We start from the raw sequence: 22,318 nt of genomic DNA, 5'->3' as shown, positions 1-22,318 counted from the left end.
AGTATTTCTCTGAATAGATTTTCAAAACATTTTCATTTGATCTACAAAAATGAAAACCCCAAAGGTATTTAGTCTTAAATATATGTATTGATTCTGATTTTCACATTAAAGATGCATTTCTGAAGAAATCCTGTTGTATAGAATATTTAAATTTTAAAATAGAAAACATTGTATATATTTTGAATATTCACGTTGAAAACATGCAAGGTTTTAATGCATTTTTTCCTCTTGTTTCATTTAGCAAGGTGAAGTAAGACTCAAATGTCTCACTGCTCTACAAGGGCTTTATTATAACAAAGAGCTTAATTCCAAACTGGAACTTTTTACCAGTAGGTTCAAGGTTAGTATTACTTTTAAGTTAAAAATGACCTATTATTTCAAAGTATTTTTTTCTTGCATTCCCTTTAAAAAATCTTTGTTTTTTTTTGTCCTTAGGATAGAATTGTGTCTATGACCCTTGACAAAGAATATGATGTTGCAGTACAAGCAATAAAATTACTTACTCTTGTTTTACAGTAAGTATGTATTTACTGCATATTACTAATGTCCAGATATCTAAATAATACATTAGACAACTTGGTTTCGGTTATCTAGATCTGAGTTTTAATAACTTAAATCAAGAGGTTTTACAGTAAAGTTGAGAAAATAAGGAAATCATTGGATTAAAAAAATTCTGACCTATGAATTCATGTGTTCTCATTCTCTTGGTCAGTTTACCTTCCATTTTACTGCATTATATGGTCTTGAAATAAAGTTAAATGGTTGAGCATAATAAACTCTGCTTATTTTATTTTGTCATTTTGTCACACTTCTACAAATTAGTATTTAGTGAAACTTCTATAAACAACCTGAATTTAAACATATTCATCATGTTAAAATGTAATAACGATGCAAATTATTTTTTCTTTTTAGAAGATTGTGAGATATATATATAGACTTACCATTTTAAATATATTTCATTGTACAGATCAGTGAGTGGCATAGTGTTAGCCCACTCCATTGCGCAGCCATCACCACTATCCATCTGCAGAACTCCTTTGTCCTTTCATACTGAAACTCTGTACCCATTAAACACTAACTCTTCGTTCCCCCCTCCTTCCCCCCACTCCAATCCCTGGTGACCACTGTTCTACTTTCTATCTTTATGAATTTGACTATTTTAGGTAGCTCTTATAAGTGGAATCATAGAATATTAGTCCTTTTGTATCTGGCTTATTTCACTTTAGCGTATTGTCTCCAGTGTTTGTCTGTGTTATAGCATATATCAGAATATGATACCTTTTAGAGGCTTGATACTATTCCATTGTATGTTTACATCACATTTCATTTATGCATTCGTCTGTCAGTGGACATTTAGGTTGTTAACATGATCCAAATAATTGCAAAAGGGACCTTTTTTATCATAGCGTGTTAATTCTGATACCCATGGAAAATTTATCAGTAAGAATAGCTGGCCAAATTTGATAAAAACTAATGAAAGATGACTGTCCAATATGATTTTAAATTATTGTAAAGCCATATTAATTTTTAAATTTTGATACTGATGAGTAGATCAGTGGCACAGAATAAAGAACAATGTATAGAGACAAGTGCAGTGAGGGTGGCATTTCCTATCCGAAAATAAATGGTTTTGTGACATTTAGGTTCTATTTAGGGGTAAAAATAAATTAGGTTCCTCTCTGATTTCTCATACAGGAATAATTTTCAAGTGGATTAAATGTTTAAATGCAAATAAATGAAACCATTAATGTACTAGATGGAAATGTGGGAAGGTTAAAAAAATTTTTATGTGTAAAATGAGCAAGATCGTTCCGAGCATGACATAAAACCTGGGCATTAAAAAAACCATTGAATTAACTATAAAAGAAACTAAAAACATCTATACTATAAAATACCATAAACAAACTAATAAAACAAACGGTAGATGGGGCAAAATATTTCTTTTGTAGGAGTCAGTTTTAATAAATCAATAAAATAAACAGAAACCCAATAGGAAAGTAAGCAAAAGTTAGTAACCAGATCATCAACAGAAAATAAAATAAAAATTTAAACATATAAAAAGATATTTAGCCCTGGCTGGTGTGGCTCAGTAGATTGAGCACCGGTCTGCGAACCAAAAGGTCGCCGGTTTGATTCCCAGTCAGGGCACATGCATGGGTTGCAGACCAGGTCCCCAGTTAGGGGTGTGTGAGAGGCAACCAACCACGTGAGGATGTTTTCCTCTCTTTCTTCCTACCTTTCCCTTTCTGTAAAAAATAAATAAATAAAATCTTAAAAATGTATATATATATAGACTCATACTTTAGAGAAATGTGTACTAAAATGAGGCCATGATTTTACCTGCCTGACAGAGATACACAAATGTTTATTAATATGCTGTGTTGTTGAGACCATGCAGAAACAAGCCCATATGCATTGTTGATGGGATTATAAATTGGTATAATCTCTTTGGAGAAAAGTTTGGCAATATCTTTTAAAATGTTTTAAATAGCCACATTCTTCTAATAGATCATTGTTTGTAACAGAATTTTAGAAGTAGTCTAGATGATTATCAATAGAGGAAGAATTACATTAATATATAAAGTAATAGCTTATATAAACACCTTTATGTGGCTGTTAAAGACTTGAGCAGAGTAGCAGCTCTGCGCCAATATGGTGGTGGTGGTGGTGGTGGTGGTGGTGGTGGTGATGGTGGTGGTGATCCACATTTGTATAAAATGGACATTACAGTCATTTTCTGAAAGTTCACTTAGCTGGAAGCATTTTGAGCAGTCTTAACTACTGTATGTTTTTGTAACTTCTCATTGGAAGTATAAATTATGAATATTATATATACATATAATAAAAATATCGAGAAAACCCTGAAATAAATAAGAAACTAACAGTACTCTAAATATATTTCTGTAGCTTCTCTCTTCCCTCCAGAATACCTTATAGACATTTTTTTCCTTGTTTCTGATACTGCTATTTTTATGAAGGATAATGGCCATATATGTTTGTTCAGCCGTGTATATAACTAATAGCTAAATCTTAAAAGTAACATTCCTTCTCAGATAGTTAAAATGAGTGAACCAATTTGATTCAATGTATTTTTTTTTATTGTAAATAAGTGATTACTCCAAAAAACGATCCAACATTATATATACTAGAGTAGTTTAAATCAAAGTGCTTTTGAAACTTGAATTTTAACATTTTGGTTTTGTTTCTCTCAAAAAGAAGTAATACATCCTTTGACATCAGACTTCTGGAAACCTTGAGCACAACAAAAAACCAAAAAGGATCTGAGATTCTCAGCTAACCATCTAATGTTTCTTAGGCTTTTCTCTGGGGTGGTCTTGTGATTCTTAATTTAAATATAATAGTAAAAACCTGAATTGTTTATCTCACAGTGGACTAAAAGCATAAAAGGTCTTTGGCACTTAAATTTTTTTAAAGTATATTTTACTGATCATGTTGTTTACAGTATCGCAATTTTTTCCCTTTGCTCCCCTCTGCCCAGTACCTCACTTCCCTCCAGCAATCCCACCCCCATTAGTTCATGTCCATGGGTCGTGCATATAAGTTCTTTGGCTTCACCATTTCCTATATTATTCTTAACTTCCCCCTGCCTATTTTGTACCAACTAATGATGCTTCTTAATCCCTGCATCATTTCCCCATTTCTCCCCCTTCCCCCTCCCAGCTGATAAGCCTCCAAACGATCCCCATACCTATGATTCTGCTCCTGTTACGGTTATTTACTTGGTTTGTTTTTGCTTTCATTTTTTAGATTCAGTTGTTGATAATAGTGGGTTTGTTGTCCTTTTAATGTTCATAGTTTTGATCTTCTTCTTTTTCTTAAGTAAGTCCCTTTAACATTTCATGTAATAATGGCTTGATGATGATGAACTTCTTTAGCTTTACCTTGTCTGGGAAGCACTTTATCTTCCCTTCCATTCTAAATGATAGCTTTGCTGGATAGAGGAATCTACATTGTGGATCCTTGCTTTTCATCACATTTGAATACTTCTTGCCAGTCCCTTCTTGCCTGCAAAGGTTTCTTCTGACAAATCGGCTGATAGTCTTATGGAAATGCCTTTGTAGGTAACTCTCCTTTTCTCTTGCTGCTTTTAAGGTTCTCTCTTTATCTTTAACATTTGGTGTTTTAAATATGATACGACTTGGTGTGGTCCTCTGTGTCCATCTTGTTTGGGATTCTCTGTGCTTCCTGGACTTATGTGTCTATTTTCTTCACCATATTAGGAAAGTTTTCTTTCATTATTTTTTCAAGTAAGTGTTCAATTTCTTGCTCTTCCTCTCTCCTGGCACCTCTATGATTCAGATGTTGGTTCCTAATCCTCTCCTTGTTTTTTCAATTCTTGTTTCTTCTTTCTGTTCTGGGTAAATGATTATTATTTTTTGTTCCAAATCGTTGATTAGAATCCCGGCTTTTTTCCTGTCACTATTGGTTCCTTGTGTATTTTTCTTTTATTTTACTTTGTACAACCCTCAGTTCTTCCTTTATTTTGTAGCTGTACTCAGTCATTTCTCTGAGCATCTTGATCACCAGTGTTTTAAACTCTGTATCTGATAGGTTGGCCATCTCTGTTTCATTTAGTTCTTTTTCTGGGGTTGTGTTCTGTTTTTTCATCTGGGCCATATTTCTTTGCCTCCTCAACTTTGCAACCTCTCTGTGTTTGTTTCTGTGTATTGTGTGGAGCTGCTTTGACTCTGTGTCTTGGTCTTATGGGCTAATTATACTAGATGTCCTGTAGAATCCAGTGGTACAGCCTCCCCTATCACCCAAGCTGGGTACTCCTGTGCACCCTTTGTGTAGGCTGAGTACACCCTCCTCTTGTAGTTGAGCCTTAATTGCTGTTGGCAGGTCAGTGGGAGGGACTTACCCAGGCCAGTCAGCTGCAAGGACAGGCTGTGACCACTGACCACCAACCTCCGCCCTCCATGGAGAATCGGCTGCGCAGGGACAGGATGCTGGCGCTCCGACATGGTCTGTAGCTGTCCACTGGGTGTGCCGGTCCTGGTTTTTCCCAGGTGGTGCCGGCCAAGGTCAGCCCCCACCTGTGTTTTGCCTGAGGCACCCTGACTGAGCCATAAAGCAATCTGAGCTGGCTGCTACTTGTGCTGGGCTTGTAGATCCCCAGGCGAAGTGAAGCTGTGAATTAGCTGCTGGTAGTGCTGGTCCTGCAGGTCACTGAGGTCAATTGTTGCTTGTTTGATAAGGTTTAGGAAGTTGTGAAGCATTAGCCAAGACCAGCCTTTCATGTAGAAAAGCAAGTAAGTTGTGAGTAGGGTGGAGTCTGGGAATCTACAAAGCCTGTCGAACAGTGTTAGACAGGTTGATGGAATCTCAGATACGGCACTGACCTTCGGGCTCTTTCTGGATGGCTGTGGTTTCTTTTAATTCCATTGTTGTCAGAGGCATTCAATTTGATTTCTGACGGTTCTGTCTGATGGTTGTTCTATATTTTAGTTGTAATTTTGATGTGGTTGTGGAAAGAGGCAAGCCATATCTGCCTACATTGCCATAGTGACTGGATCTCTTGACACTTATATTTTAATTAATTAGTAAACCCGTTTCCATTGCCTTATATGGTGTTCAGTATATGAAGGATGAAGCATTCATCATTGTGTGGTAACTTAGAGTGTTATTATATTTTAATGTTATGATAGTCTCTTTCCTTAATATTATCGATACCATGAAATATATTTAGTGTTCTCTGATTATTAACTAAGCTCTTAGCATGCCATGACTTTATGTCTACATTAGTTTATGATTTTTTTTCATTTTCCTTTAGCATCCTTGTCAACATTATTACTTTTCTTCACCATGTGTCTTTACTTTTATTTAATGACTCTAATTTTACCTTTTATTGATTTTAGATGTTAGCAAAATACTCAGCTATTTTGTCAAGGCAAGATTTTACTGATAGATAATCTGATAAAGTTGCTGTCTTCTAAAATTTTAAAGTATATTTTATTGATTATGCTGTTACAGTTGTCCCAGTTTTTTCCCCTTTGCCTCCTTCCACTTGGTACCCCACTTTACTCCAGCAATCCCCCCTTCATTCCCGTCCATGGGTTAAGTTCTTTGGCTTCTCCATTTCCTATATAATTCTTAACATCCCCCAGTCTATTTTGTTTCTACCAATTTTATTTTTAATCCCTGCACAACTTCCTCATTCTTTCCCTTCCCCCTCTCAGCTGATAACCCTCCAAATCATCCCCATAGCTATGATTCTATTCCTGTTCTGGTGGTTTGCGTAGTTTGTTTTTGTTTTTAAATTCAGTTGTTGATTGTTGTGGATTTGTTGCCTTTTTAATGCTCATAGTTTTGATCTTCTCCCTTTTCTTAAATAAGTCTCTTTAACATATCTTGTAATAATGGATAGGTGGTTATAACCTCCTTTAGCTTCATCGTGTCTGGGAAGCACTTTATCTGCCCTTCCATTCTAAATGGTAGCTTTGCTGGATAGACTAATCTTGGTTGTAGGTCCTTGCCTTCCATCATTTTGAATACTTCCTGCCTGCAAAGTTTCTTCTGACAAATCAGCTGATAGTCTTATGGGAACTCCTTTGTAGGTAACTGCTTTTCTCCTGTTGCTTTTAAGATTCTCTCTTTATCTTTAACCTTTTGACATTTTAATTATTATTTGTCTTGATGTGTTTCTCTTTGGGTCCAACTTTTTCGGGACTCTGCTTCCTTGACTTGTATGCCTATTTCCTTCACCAAATTAGGGAAATTTTATTTTATTTTTTTAATTTCTTGCTTTTCCTCTTCTTCTGGTATCTCTATGATTTGGATGTTGGCATGTTTGGAGATGTCCCAGAAGTTCCTAAACCTATCCTTAGTTTTTTTTGAATTCTGGTTTCTTCTTTTTGTTCTGGTTGAATGTTTATCTGTTCCTTATGTTCCAAATTGGTTTGAATCCCGGCTCCCTTCCCTTCTCTGTTGGTTTTCTGTGTATTTTTCTTTATTTTACTTAGCATAAACTTCATTTCTTCCTTTATTTTTTTGCTGTACTTAAGGAGTTATCTGGGCATCCTAATCACGAGTGTTTGAACTCTCCATCTGATAGGCTGGCTATCTCCGTTTTGCTTAGTCCCTTTTCTGGGGTTTTCTTCCGTTCTTTGATTTGAGCCATATTTCTTTGTCCCCTTAATTTAGCAGGCTCCCTGTGTTTGTTTCTGTGTATTAGGTAGAGCTGCTTTTACTCTCTGTCTCAGTAGTGTGGCCTGTGTAGCAAAGGCACCTGTAAATTGTGTGGGGCGGAGACTTAGGTAATTGCCAGGGTGGGGCAACCCTCTTTACTGCTTTGTGTCTCTTCTGTGAGGGCTTGGAGAGAGAACAATGCCGCCACCTGGCTTCTGGTGGTTCACCGAGCACTCGCAGTGTTCCAGTCACTTCACCCCTTTCCTGTGTGTGCCTGGCGCCCTTCCAGCTGCTGCCCAGCTAGTGCATCCTGTAGTGCATTGGTTCTCAACCTGTGGATCGCGACCCCTTTGGGGGTCGAACGACCGTTTCACAGGGGTCGCCTAAGACCATCGGAAAACACATATAATTACATATTGTTTTTGTGATTAATCAGTATGCTTTAGTTATGGTTGGGGGTTGTTGGGGGTCACCACAACATGAGAAACTGTATTAAAGGGTCACAGCATTAGGAAGGTTGAGAACCACTGCTGTAGTGGGTGTGTTTGTGTATGTTCTAAGGCTGTGCTGGCCCTTTAAGTGGTAAGAATCCTGTAACGTTTTGTACTGCCTCAACCTCACTAATTTTTTCAGCCAGTGGTAATGCATGTCTGTCTTCCTGGTGCTGGAACCCTGGGCTGTGCAGTCTGGGCTTGGGACTAGGATTGGTCACTCCTAAGGTGTCCCTGTCATCCTTTCAGTTGCTGCCTTTCTTTGCCTAGCTGCCTCTCTGCCTATCTCCGCAACTCCACCCCACCTACCCTTCTGGATGAATGTGCCTTCTTTAAATCCTTGTTTGTCAGGCTTTCATACAGCTCAGTTTTCTGACAGTTCTTGGTGTTAACTAGTTTTGAGATCCGGTTGTAATTCATTCTATAGTTTCATGAGGAGGCAAAGCATGTCTACCTAGGCTTCCATCTTGACCGAAGTCTTACATTTTTCTTAATACAAGTTAGTGAAAGTATGAGTATGGATTTCTATACTCAATATGCTTAAATTTATGACTTTATGAAAAAGACTGCTACTGCTTATTTCTTTTAGGAGTAGTGAAGAAGTTCTTACTGCAGAAGATTGTGAAAATGTCTATCATTTGGTATATTCAGCTCACCGGCCAGTAGCAGTAGCAGCTGGAGAATTTCTCTACAAAAAGTAAGTCTACATTTCTATTATTCATTTTCAAAGTATACTTTTATGACAGTAATTTATTGTTATAATGTATATTAAAATATATATGTCATTAAAAAAATTATTCATTACATCCCTGCCCAATGTGGCTCAGTTGGTTGGAGTGTCATCCTGTAGGTTCGATTCCCAGTTGCTTGTGATCCCCTGTTGGCGCGCATACAGGAGGCAACCAATCAGTGTTTCTCACACAATGTTTTTCTTCCTTCCTCTCTTGAAAAGCAATGTAAGAATGTCCTCGGGTGAGGATTTAAAAACATTTTCAGTATGGGTAAAATTAAAATGTTCTCAGTTTAGTATTTCCTTTAAAAGGGAATGTACCTGTAACTTTTACCTTTTTTTTATTAAATCATTTTGTATTGGTATTCTATTACAGTTGTCCCCGTTTTTCCCCCTTTGCCCTCCTCTGTCCATACCAGTCCCCGTTCCCACAGTCAGTTCCCACACTGTGTCTATGTAATGAATATACTTAAAAATGTACCTAACTATATCAAAATGTTAAGGCCTTTTTCTAATTGTTCACTTTTTTATGTCAACTTGCAAAAAAAATGTGCATTTGGGGTGAAGCATTCATTATAAAGAGTATATGATGAAAAACGTTCACACTGCAGTTTTCTACTTATTGCTATTCAGTGTTCTCTTTTTTTCTCGATAAAGAAAAAATAACCAAGATATCCATGGAAAGAGGCCACTGAATCTCGACTTTGGGATTATTGTACGAGAAGGATAGAAGTAAAACATGTTCAGTTTAAAGAGAAGAATATTTATCTTAGATTTATATGCATAAATGATATAGATCAGCCAGTCATTGTGGTAACCTTTATGATAGGAAACGGTTGCATAAAATACAGTGAGGTTTATAATAACTAATTCATAACTCAGTTACAGAGTGGGGCAAAAGTAGGATTACAATTGTGAGTACGCGAAACACAGAGGTTATTCTTGTACTATTGTTTATTAATTATGGTCTTATCTCCCATTCAAACAACTGTAAACCTACTTTAGATCCACCCTGTACAGTGAACTTGAGAAGTTACGAGGGCTTGGAAGTACCATCAAGTTGAAATGAAAAAGGTTTATGGCAGTTATTTACTTGGGTATAATGTTGGACAATATCATATACCTACCTAGGTACCATTTACTTCTTTGTTAGCTGCTTCAATATGGAATCCAGACAGTTTTTTAAATGAGAAATAATTGTGTTTTGTTTTATAAGCCAATATTTTGCCTTGATTGCAGGCTCTTCAGTCGTAGAGATCCAGAGGAGGATGGAGTGATGAAAAGACGAGGACGACAAGGTCCAAACGCCAACCTTGTTAAGACATTGGTTTTTTTCTTCCTGGAAAGTGAGGTTAGTTGATGTTTATTTCCTACTTAGGCTGAGTTTTTTGAGTATAGTCCCTCTATTTTCATGCAGAATGTCGGTCCATATATTTTTTATTTGTAATGTTTTTGACAGGTTTTGGTATTATATTAATGCTGGTCCCCTGAAATGAGTTGGGAAGCTCTAGGGATATTTCAGCTTCACGGAATGAAGAGAAATAATTTGCTTATATATTGAATTGATAAGTAGTCATGTATTTTGTTTTATGTAACCATAATCATTCCCATTTAGTTAAAATTGTAGTATATTTTATCATTGAGAGCAGTTAACTCATGTAATATGTATTCCAAATAGATTCCAAATATGCATGCAGATAATCTTCTCAAAGATAATTTTCATGTTGATGACTATAGTGAGAAATGTTTAATGATAATACCTGACAAGGTTGACTTATATACACAGCAAGCTAAGGCAGTTTCTTCTCTGTCCTTTCTTTCATCTGACCTCACAAAAACAGATTGCTGTTTGATTTTGTACATGGTGTACACAAAGCTTCCGTTCTTTTGAGTTATGGCTAGTATGCTATTTGTTTAAGAGCACATTGCTCTTTTTAAATTTTAGTTACATGAACATGCAGCATACCTTGTGGACAGCATGTGGGACTGTGCTACTGAGCTGCTGAAAGACTGGGAATGTATGAATAGCTTGTTGCTGGAGGAGCCACTTAGTGGAGAGGAAGGTAAGGATGTTTAATTATGGTATTTTTGTTGTCTAGACAGTTTTGAAAATAGATTTTTCTTACTCCATTTGTCTATTTTTTTAGTGTTAAAATAATTGAGTGAAAACCTTAATTTGTGAATGTTTTCTTTTTCATACACATGAATGTCATGCCATGTAGACAGATGTAATTGCTGTCAACATTCTTGAATTTTTGTTTTGTTTCTTTGTCCATTTTTCTTTGCTAAAACTGTGGATCAGTGGTATGCAGATTTATAATGTTGAGGAAGGTTTAACTTGTTTTGATCCTTTCTATGATATAGTAATGGAATTTTCTTTAGTGTGTTACGTCAGATTCTGTCACAGGCAGGAGGAACTGCTATGTAATAATTATAAATGGCATATAGGGAAAAGAAATAGACTAACTTTCTGGTTTTTTTTTCAGCACTAACAGACAGACAAGAGAGTGCTCTGATTGAAATAATGCTCTGTACCATTAGACAAGCAGCTGAATGTCATCCTCCTGTGGGAAGAGGGACAGGAAAAAGGGTATGCTGATATATTTTCAGTATTCTAAACAATGTTTTTCTTTTTTCAGTATCTTTTATAAAATTGTTTGTAACCATAGAATCAAAGTTTTGAATCTTAAAGTTTTATGTTTCAGATGATCTTTGCTTGTGTAAATATGTGTTAGAAGTAAAATTTTAAAGCATTAGCAATTTGGGAAATTTCTTTCATAAGATTACTTTGTTTGTTACTATAGAGATACGATTGGCAATTCTTGCCTTCAAAACTGAAAGTAATGCACTGTCTCTTCAGGTTTATTTTTTGATTTGCTTTTAATAAATGAAACATAATTATTCATTAAAATGGGGAAATTTCTATTTCCTGGGATTAGATTTTAATGCATTATTGCAAAGATCACCTATATTTGTATAGTAGACCAATAATTCCATAGGCTTTCCAACTTTTTTGATTGTGAAGCAAAAAAATAAATTTTTATATTGTGACCTAGTATACATCTATATATGTGTTTTTGTGTGTAACTAAAATAAAATTTCATTAAATAATACTGAAATTTATGGTATGTAATGCCTTCTGTTTTCTTTTTGTTTTTTTCCCTTCATCTTTTAATTGCTGGTAGTAATTTCATATGTTGAATTCATAACCCCTGGGTCATGGCCCGCAGCTTATAATAGGCTGAAATGCTGCTCAAGCCAATTATTAAATAAGTTCCTAAATTATATTTCCTGTTCCTAACTATTGCTTCTTGGTTAGTCTAATTGGGTATTGATTTTTGCTGTAGAACTGTTAAAAAGTTTTTTGTTTATTTGTTCGCTTGTTTTAGGTGGCTTTTTTTTCTTAAAATGTGCAAGTTATTCTCTTTGTCACTTTTGAGTTTCTAGTTTTATAGGAGAAATTTTTGTATTCATCATCTAAAATGTAGTTTTATTATTTATTTTGTATATCTTCAACTTGAACACCTAACAGTGTTAGTGGCTTAATAAGTACTTACAAATGTTGTGTTACTTTAGGTGCTGACAGCTAAGGAGAAGAAGACCCAGTTGGATGACAGGACAAAAATCACTGAGCTGTTTGCTGTGGCCCTTCCTCAGTTACTAGCTAAAGTAAGTTTGTGTCACTATCAAAATGTTACAGAGTGATACATTTTGTTTGGAAATGTCACACAAGGTTTTATCATATTTACTTACCATGATTGTGATTTTTTGACGTTTTTTAAAATTTCATAGTACTCTGTAGATGCAGAAAAGGTGACTAACTTGTTGCAGTTGCCTCAGTACTTTGATTTGGAAATATACACCACTGGACGATTAGAAAAGGTACGTTCTTTTCTGTATAGTAAAAAAAAAGTGAAAATTATTAGTTCAGTTCATCCCATCATATTGTGTTTTCATAGTTTTAAGAATATATTCTTTTCTAATGTGAAGGGAAACATATCTTACATGTCTTCTATATTTTATTTTTTCACACTTTTTAAATTTCCTTTTTTATTGTTGTTCTATTACACTTGTCCCAGTTTTTCCCCCTTTGCTTGTCTTCTGTATTTTAGATAAGTTGTTGGATTTAAAGAATGACACTAACGAGGCTTCCCTTTGATTCATAGTCACGGCCATATTCTGATTCCTAGGCACTGTGTGACTGTCACTGATCATTTATGGAGGTTGGGGGTGGGTGACAGGACAATAACAACTACAAGACAAAAGCAGCTGATAGCCATTGAAAACTTTCACTGTGTTTCAGGAACTGTTGTATGTTCTTCATACGTATTAAAATTCTAATCAAAGCCCTGTGAAATAGGTGATATTATTCCTGTTAATGTTAAGGAAATGAGTATGGGTGGTTCCGTGACTAGAAAAACACCTTAAAATGCGTGTCCTTCTGGTTGTAGAGTTAGTTTATGCTTTTCACCGCAGTCGTGTAATTGCTCTATGCCTAAACGTATACATTAATTTTATCGAATAAAACTTTGATTTTGCAGCATTTGGATGCCTTATTACGACAGATCCGGAATATTGTAGAGAAGCACACAGATACAGATGTTTTGGAAGCATGTTCTAAAACTTATCATGCACTCTGCAATGAAGAGTTCACAATCTTCAACAGAGTAGATATTTCAAGAAGTCAACTGATAGACGAGTTGGCAGATAAATTTAACCGGCTCCTTGAAGACTTTCTGCAAGAGGTATATATTACAAGTATTTTGTGAATCGGGCCTCCTCCCCTTCAGTAACTGAATTAGTCACCGGTCCTGGTGATAGCCCCTAGCAGTATGTTGAAAAGATGTTCAGACTTTTTGTTCTGTGATTCACCATGCTGCTATTACTCCTCCACCAACATAGAAAGGTGGTAGAAATCTATGACTTGGAGAAGATGAACACACATCTTTTTTTATTTTATAGAAACGATCTGGGGAGTTACCCGGGTTTAGTTAAATAAGAGGCTGTTTGGGAACAGGGTATTAACAGAATACAAAAGTAGAGCTAGCCTCTGGCCATGTAGTCTCAAAAACTAGGGTATTTCTTATTGTATGGTCTTTGATATTATAAAGCCTTGAGAAATTGCTGTTATAGCCACTATTGATTTTTAGGTTTTGGATGTTGTTCTGTTGCATTTCGAAAGAGGCTTAAAGCATGGCACTGAAATACACTTGTATTTCTATTGTGAGTTTTATCATTTCTGGAAATATATTCAGCACTCTAATGATTTGCATAAAATAAAAATTCTTCTCAAATTAATGTACTTAGCCTTTTCCACACTACTTTTACCATTAATGCTGCATAAATTATATGGGCTTTGTAATTTTCAGGTTTCTTGTTTAAGAATTACTTCTTTAACTTTCTTTTTTTGTGTGTGCGTGTGTGTGTGACATTCCATGCTTACTAATTTTTGCTTAATTGGCAGTTTGTGCAAATATGTTGGTGTACAACAATTATATTCTTAGTTAAATTTTGTAATGACTACTCTTGGCTGGATGTGATTGTGATTAGAACAAGCAATGTTTTGTTTTGTTAATTAAGTTCAGTTACTTGGTAGAAAAATTAAAGTTTAAAAACAACTAAGGTTTTTTTTGAGGGACCCAGGGTTTGATATAGTAAGTTGGATAGTATTTAACAAACTTATAAGTTTCATGTAATAAGTCTCAAAATTTCCAAAAATTTAAGTTACTCTGAATTGGAAAGTTGATATCTAGAAAGGACTCGCGTGGCCAGTCCTTACTTAGAGGTTTTTTCCCCAAATTAATTGTGATTGGTCTGTTACATCTTTCTTGAGCATTGCATTTCTTTTGTGTAGGTTTTGTCCTTTATGTGTTATCTGTGTGATCTCTTGCTTGTCCTCCTGTCCTCTAACATATTTTTCTTTATTGTTTTCTAATATATTTATTTCTTTGAAAGACCAAATATCTTAATAGTTTTGTGTTGAGGTTAGTTAAAGCAAAAAGGGAGAATGTCATTCACTTTTTCTTTCTTGGGTATAATGTGCCTGTGATGATAACTGTGTCAACTCATTCCAGCCATATTGCTTTAAATCTGGCCAGATGTAGGTATGAAATGACACACTTAATATGTGGTTTTTATGAGGTTATTCTTTCTTTTCAAGTTGGTATCACCATTTTGATGGTTATTAATGTTTAATATCACATAATTAATATTCATAGGGTGAAGAACCTGATGAAGATGATGCATACCAGGTATTGTCAACGTTGAAGAGAATCACTGCTTTTCACAAGTAAGTTGAATCTTAAAGTTTCTGACTTCTTAAACCTGTAGCAAAACCAACTTGAATATTTTGGAGTTTTAATATTATGAGATTCTTTGTCTGATTTCTTGTGCTCTTGGGGGGAAAATACCAGGTAGAGTTTTGAATTAGATAACAACTGAAAAATTATCAACTAACATACTTTTAAAAAAATACACATTTTTTGTTGCAGTATGTGTTAAAAAGTTTACTATATTTTAACAGCATTCTGTCAACACTTAAGTCCAAAACAAATGTGATTAAGCTTAACTTTTTAATATAACTTAATTCTTTTTTACAGTGCCCATGACCTTTCAAAGTGGGATTTGTTTGCTTGTAATTACAAACTATTGAAAACCGGAATTGAAAATGGAGACATGCCTGAGCAGGTTTTTATTATTTACAAGTTCCATACTTAACTTTGAGAATGAAGACTTGTGACTTTTTAATTTTAACTGCATTTTCTTGCTTCTTTTTACAGATTGTTATTCACGCACTGCAGTGTACTCACTATGTGATCCTTTGGCAGCTTGCAAAGATCACTGAAAGCAGCTCTACGAAGGTGTGTTGGCGGTTCAGTGGGGTTGTTATTAGATTAATATCAGTAACTGTTTTCAGCAAACTTACACATTTCATAGGACCAACTTATTTCAGTACTTTTGATCTACTGCTTAGGCATGTGTACTTTTGAAAATAATCATGTTTGTATTTGATGTATATTGACTGAAAACATATTTTGCTTTGGGATATGATTTAAAATTAAAAATTGTTCATATTTGGAGGTGGTACAATTCATGGATTTCCATGTAATTTTCAAAAGTATTGAGTCAATAATAGAAATACAGATTTTGTAAATGATGACCCAGAGCCTTTGAAACAAGCAAATGCAGCTGTTGGATTACACAAACCGATGATAACAAGCCAGTTGCCTTTGTATTGTTTTAGGATCACCTTGTTCATACTCAGGATCCCTCTACTGATATTCCAAATTGATAAATCACTTTCTGGTTGAGTGTTGCATTCTAATTACCATGTCTTGGAACTTTTAAAATTTTATCCGTAATGGTAATCCTTGATGTGTTGTTTAATAACTAAACTGAACAGTACTGTCTTTCTCATTTGTAAATTGGAAGCTTGAAACGTTGTATTTATAGTAGTAGATGTTGCTTTAAATATTGTTTGCGTACATTTTTATAAATATTAAGCACTATCTGGAATTTATAGAATTAGTTGTTCATAGGAATTTTCCTTATAAAGGAATTCTCTATTTTAAAAATCTAATTCGCTTGATTCAACAATTCATGAATCAGGCAGCATCCCATCTAGTAAAATAAAAAGGTGTTCCCAGGAATTCTCTTGATGATAAGTTTGTTTTGCATAAAACGAAGGAAAATTTTAAATGCTTAGAATTTCTCTGAGCTTTTATAAACACACAATGCTGTTAATATCTGCAAATGGATATTTCCCTCTTGAAAAAGTAATGCAGTTTTGTTGCTAAAACAGAGTACTTTTTGTCAAGCACCCAAGAAACAGCAGCCATATTAGTAAATATGATTAATCATCTAAGTTGAAAGTATTAAATTAAAAATTAAAATTTAAAATGGGGAAAAAGGATAATACTTTTAGAAGAGGGAAATTTTTAAATAAATGTTATTGAATACAAAGAATTCATGCTGAACCAGTTTTATTTAACTTGTCTATTACATATACCAAATATGTACTGATATTGCATCATTTGGCATTCAGTATCAGAAGATCGGTTAAAGGTTATGCCTTAAATAAATTAGTGTCAATGATCTTTATAGAATGTTTTTCTATTTTAAATTAATTAAATGTTTAGAAGTAGAGAAAATATAAAAAGATTAATGTTTTTAAATGTAAGTTTATGAGACATTTAAATAATAGCACAGAGTCCTGGCTGCTGTGGCTCAGTGGATTGAGCGTCGGCCTGCAAGCCAAGTGTTGCTGGTTCTATTCCCAGTCAGGGCACATGACTAGGTTGCACGTCAGGTCCCCAGTTGGGAGTGTGAGTGAGGGCAACCACACAGTGATGTTTCTCTCCCTCTCCTTCTTTCCCCCCTCTCTAAAATAATAGTAATAATAATAATAATAATAATAATAATAGCACAAAGCTGATTTTTGTTTCCATCTCTCTCTGTTTTTAAAAAGTACAACCAGTACCTTCAAATAAGAAACGAAAGATGCACCCTGGCTGGTGTGGCTCAGTGATTTGAATGCTGGCCTGCGAACTGCAAGGTTCGATTCACAGTCAGGGCACATACTGGGTTGTGGGCCAGGTTCCTGGCTGGGGACATGTGAGAGGCAACTGATAGATGTTTCTCTTTCTCTCCCTTCCTCTCTCGAAAAATAAATAAATAAATTTGAAAAGAGGAAATGAAAGATGAAGATCTTTCCCTTTTTTAAAAATCAATTTCTTCTGTTTTATAAGTTGCCGCCCTTCTAATTACAAAGTGAGTTTGGAGTATAAATCTTTACTCTTGAAGCATTCTGTGGTAGTGGATAGACATAGATAGTCAGATAAGTTTTCTCATCCTAAACGACCTAGACCACTTAGGACATTATCCATTAATATACCTTACTTTTAAAATTTCTTTCATCCTCACCCAAGGATATGCTTATTGATTTTAGAGAGAGAAAGGGGGAGAGAGAAAGATTGATCAGTTGCCTCCCGTACATGCCCCAACCAGGGATTGAACCTGCAACCTCGGTATTGAACTCTCAACCTCTTGGTGTACAGGACAACATTCCAACCAACAGCAATATACCTAATATTTTTAAGGCTGCAATTTGTTGAGAATTTAAGAAAAATAGTCTCATTTGTTTTTATTTTCCTTCCTGATAAATAATAAAGAAGAATTTAAATCTAATGTATAAGCAGAGTTAATATAAATGTATGATAATATTTATGTAATTTAATTTGTTTTAAATACTGAGTTTTTTATACAGTATTTTTTAAATGTGAAATTTTTTCAAGGAGGACTTGCTACGTTTAAAGAAACAAATGAGGGTGTTCTGTCAGATATGTCAGCATTACCTGACCAACGTGAATACTACTGTTAAGGAACAGGTTAGTAATTACTATAGATAGCAATATTGTAAGGAATGTTAAATATCTGAACTAATACAGAACATGTAATCCTAAGATTGAGTAAAGTAGAAATAACTAATACCTATACATGTGTACCATATTAAAAAAATAGATTAATGTATTAATTTCTTACGGAGTTTATAACTGCATTATTGAGTGTGCTAATGTAGTTATTCTGTTTTGTTTCTTTATGACACTCTTGGTAAACAGACTCTTATATACAAAGTAAGTATGTGAAATTACAAATGTTATTCCTGAAAGCAACAAGTGTAACAAGTATGCCTCAGGAAGGAAAGGTCTTTACAGTTTTCTTATCTCTGAGAATATTATCAGATATTGACATTCCTGCCTGTCCTGATTATGCAAGTTATTTTTTCTAATGTGGACTTTGTCAGACAATCACTTCTGCCTTCAAATCTGTTCTATTCCCTCGTGATTCCAATACTGCCAACCGCCTTATTCTGGAAATATATTGTTACCTGCTGCCATAGGTAGTATTCCCATCTGTAAAGTAAACTTGATCCTGGGAATAAGAGCCTGTTTAGCTCTAATTCCCTAAAAGAGGATTAATCTTTTTTGGACACGTGCTTTTTAAATGCTTTTATGGGATAGCTGTTTTTATAATCATTTAATAAGATATTAATAATGATAGAGTAAAAATGCTTATGGTGATTTCAAGATTTTTATGACCATTTCATCTTGCTTAGCCTTTTTATACCAGGGCAGAACCCCATGAGTCATTGTAAGTGCTTTTCTCAGCAGCTTGTGTTATGTTGGGCGTTGTTTGTTTTAGTTTGGGGTGTATTTACTTAAAGCTACCATGAAAGTTTTTCAAATATAATTGTCCAACTATGAAGCTACCAAGTCGTTCAACCCTTCTGTTTGTCACTTGTCTTTATTTCATTAAAAAAAAATCAAAATTATTATTCAAGAAATACATTTGGATTGCTATATGTAAAAATTTATATTTAATACCTAAGCTTTGGCTTCATTTTTCCTCTTATTTCCATCCCTTTGTCTCTCCTATACATACATTCTTGGGCATAAATAAATTAGAACATACTAAATGGCCAATATCTAATCACTGGATTTTGTGTTTTCTTGCAAAAGTATAATGTCTATTGCCACAATTATTACATTGTTGAATTTTTGCCAGTTTTAAGTATGTAGTTTTGTACTGTCAGTAGAGGCTCTGGAAATTTAATTTTTATTTGTATAATCCAGATGAAGGAACAAAATTTCTGACAGTAGTAAACTGAGTTTAGAGTTTAAGCTCTTAGAATAGGATTTTAATGAAATATGCACAATCCAAACTTAATACACAGAATAATGCTTGATATTTTCATATGCCACCAAGATATTTAGCTTAATATTCCCCATTTTTTACAGTGTTAGCATATAATTTCTTACATAATTTGTTGTTCAGATCTTGGAAGTGATTTGGTCATTAAATAGCTTGTGCCCAGACTTCCTAACAAGCTTCTAGGACTATGTCCTGGTCAGCTCACTTGACCTGCCAGCTCACCTAATTAATAAATACCACCATACTTACCACTTTGTATCATTACTGTATGTTGTAGAAGTCTTTGTAAACTTATATCCAGATAGATAGCAGTAAAATGAGGAGAAGAAACTGAAAGAAGAGGTAAAATCAAGGTAAAAAAGTAAATGTGGTTAGTTCCAAAAAAGATAAAACTAGTATTAAAATCTGTTCTGTATTATAATCTGTATTTCCAGGATTAGTCTTCCTTTAAATGTAATTATCTGTTGACTTTGTGACCCCCAAATTCTATTTTCATTACCCCTTCCCCACAGATAACTTTTCCCAGTTACCTTCTGACTAATTTTACCAGCAGTGTCTGACTCCATTTAAAACTCCTGGTAGAATTTTGTTAAGCACCACATATATTGACAATGAGAGTGCTTAAAAAGTACCTTAGACTTTGTGGTCTCTCTTTTAAGAGAGCTATAAGATACTCATCTTCTTGGTGTCCGGTTTTTCTTCCATAGTAGAAAACTGGTACCAAGTTTATGTGTCATTTCATATTCAAGAATGTACACCACATGGTATTGTGGTATAGTATAGAGTATAGGATTTGGAGTCAGAAAACCTGGGGTTGACTCCTGACTGCATGTTTTGTTAGTGTAAGCATATACACGTCATTTAAAGTTGCTAAAAATAAAAAATATATATGTATATTTGTGAAATTATCTTGCGGTTAGTAAAGCATGATGTAAATAGTAGTAGTTATTACAGAAATTACACTCCTCAGGTTTAAAATCTTAGGAAATTACTATCCATTGACTTTTTGTAAGAGTTCCAAATAGTTGGATTCTATTTCTGTGTTAAATGTGTAAGTTACTTGTGGCAGTTGGTGATAAACCTTAACATGTTGTCCCTTTTTTTAAAAAATAGGCCTTCACTATTCTATGTGATATTTTGATGATCTTCAGCCATCAGATTATGTCAGGAGGGCGTGACATGTTAGAGCCACTGGTTTACACCCCTGACTCTTCATTGCAGTCTGAATTGCTCAGCTTTATTTTGGATCATGTCTTCATTGAACAGGATGATGATAATAACAGTGCAGGTAATCTTATTGCCAGCTTTTTATTAAACCTGTATATATTACCATAAATCAAATTTAAGTAACAAATATAGATAAAGTGTTGCACTACTACTTGATATTTTATTCCTAAAAAGTGAAACAATTATCAAGGATTATCAAGAGACAGGGTAAAATAAGTATTTCTTTCAAAGAGCATTCTTATGTTGAATTTTTTATATTGGGAATCTTACATTGAAGACCTGACAGGTATGCACCTACTATTCACAAAAGAGGAGATATAAATGGCTAAATAAACCCCCCCCAAAAAAAAACCAAAAAAACCTTCACCGACAACTAGGGAAATGTAAATCAATATATAAGGTGGTTATTTTTTTAAAGTAACTACATTTGTAAAATTTATCCAGAGGAAAGCTCTTTACATAGAAAGGCTTCATCACAGTTTTATTTTCAGTATCAAATAATTAGAAACTTCTTTGGCAGTACATGGAGGCTGTAGTCTGTGCCCTTGATAACTGAATGTCAAGATCTCACATACTGGATCAGAGCAGAAGTATGTGAAGTCTTTTAAAAAAGACAGAGTGGTTCCTAGGCCAGTCTAACTGAATACGTGTAATATGTATAAAGGAAGTGTATGTCAATAAGAGTTGGGGTTAAAATCATTCTTAGAAGGAATTGGAGGATTTCTGAGGTTGGCTGCCCCCAGGAAACAAAGGGCCTTAACCAACCATACATTGAATATGTAGATCTCATTGACAAACTACCCTATTAGGGAAGCTGTTGAATGTGTTAGGCAAGCCTGGCCTGACTTCACTAAACATCAATTCCTCTGACTCACTCCCCTTGTTCCTGTTCCATGTTCACCAAGCAGCCTTTTGACGATTTATTTGACTTCACAAAAATTTTGTTTCTTGGAATAAATAGACTGGTCATTCACATAAGATATTGAGAGTGATTATAATTTTAATTTCATTTAAATGATTTTTTCTTACATTTCAAATTATCCACAATAAAGGTATTTTTATAGTGAGAAAATACAGATGGTTTAATGTTTGGAACTTTTCCCGCAGATGGTCAGCAGGAGGATGAAGCCAGTAAAATTGAAGCTCTGCACAAGAGGAGAAATTTACTTGCAGCATTTTGTAAGCTAATTGTATATACTGTTGTGGAGATGAATACAGCTGCAGATATCTTCAAGCAGTATATGAAGGTAAAGTTTGAAAAATGGATAGCAAGATATTTTTATAATGCTTGAAAGATACGGTAACATTGGCTTTTGTGCTTGGTTGTCATTGGATTTTCTTAATAGTATATTACTTTTCTTATTTAAAGAAGTTTCTTTTACAATATTTAACAATTTCAGTAGCATTTTCTCATACCTCTACTTCTCTATTATAATGGACATTTTTAGGTTTATTAAGTTCATTTGCATTTGGAATATTAGGAACAGCTTGTCTTATGTTAACTGTCACTATTTGTGATTTAGTTTAAGACAACCGGATAATGTCCTTTCCCCTGCTTGATATAACATTTTAAAAAGTATTGTTTTAGAAATCAGGAGACCTAGATGGTATGGTTTTGGCTTGGTGACTATGCAGCTTGTGGCTTGAGTAACTCAGTATTTCCTGTGTTCTGCCCTCATACATTCCACTGTGATAGTTAAGGTTCCTTTAGGGTCCCAAAATCTGATTTGATTCTGAGTTAGAATATTCATGATATTCATGAATACACATGAAAGAAATTCTCTAATTTTTAAGTAGTAGTATAAAGGATATTGTTAAATGTACTAGTGGAATAGGACTAAATATGGCAATTAGTTTTTCTTTAATCCTTTCTCAAGTGTGAAATCTAATTATAAGTGTATGTAAATTTTTAAGACTTTGCTTTCACAAAATATAATAAATTTATCAAAATCTAGTTAATTCTCTTTGGAATAATTTCCTACATGATAGAGTTCTAGCACCATTATAACTT

At 34.4% G+C, this 22,318-nt stretch overlaps 1 protein-coding gene across 5 annotated transcripts in view; it reads left to right on the top strand.

The window, feature by feature from the left end:
* STAG2 (STAG2 cohesin complex component) overlaps positions 1-22,318 on the top strand; it is a 121,464-nt gene that overhangs the window by 74,425 nt on the left and 24,721 nt on the right. For all 5 annotated transcript variants that reach the window (XM_090265282.1, XM_090265279.1, XM_090265276.1 and 2 more), the window contains 15 exons: positions 242-340; positions 436-515; positions 8,230-8,337; positions 9,610-9,721; positions 10,316-10,433; positions 10,857-10,960; positions 11,947-12,039; positions 12,163-12,252; positions 12,912-13,115; positions 14,589-14,659; positions 14,970-15,057; positions 15,150-15,230; positions 17,664-17,756; positions 20,194-20,368; positions 21,415-21,554. In XM_090265282.1, the coding sequence (XP_090121408.1) occupies positions 242-340; positions 436-515; positions 8,230-8,337; positions 9,610-9,721; positions 10,316-10,433; positions 10,857-10,960; positions 11,947-12,039; positions 12,163-12,252; positions 12,912-13,115; positions 14,589-14,659; positions 14,970-15,057; positions 15,150-15,230; positions 17,664-17,756; positions 20,194-20,368; positions 21,415-21,554 (1,656 nt within the window). The remainder of the gene's footprint in view (positions 1-241; positions 341-435; positions 516-8,229; positions 8,338-9,609; positions 9,722-10,315; positions 10,434-10,856; positions 10,961-11,946; positions 12,040-12,162; positions 12,253-12,911; positions 13,116-14,588; positions 14,660-14,969; positions 15,058-15,149; positions 15,231-17,663; positions 17,757-20,193; positions 20,369-21,414; positions 21,555-22,318) is intronic.

The sequence above is a fragment of the Furipterus horrens genome, unplaced genomic scaffold (assembly GCF_987537825.1).
Source record: "Furipterus horrens unplaced genomic scaffold, mFurHor1.1.pri manual_scaffold_17, whole genome shotgun sequence".
Lineage (NCBI taxonomy): Eukaryota > Metazoa > Chordata > Mammalia > Chiroptera > Furipteridae > Furipterus > Furipterus horrens.
The sequence above is the reverse complement of the archived record's forward strand: the minus strand, read 5'-3'. Positions and strand labels throughout refer to the sequence as shown.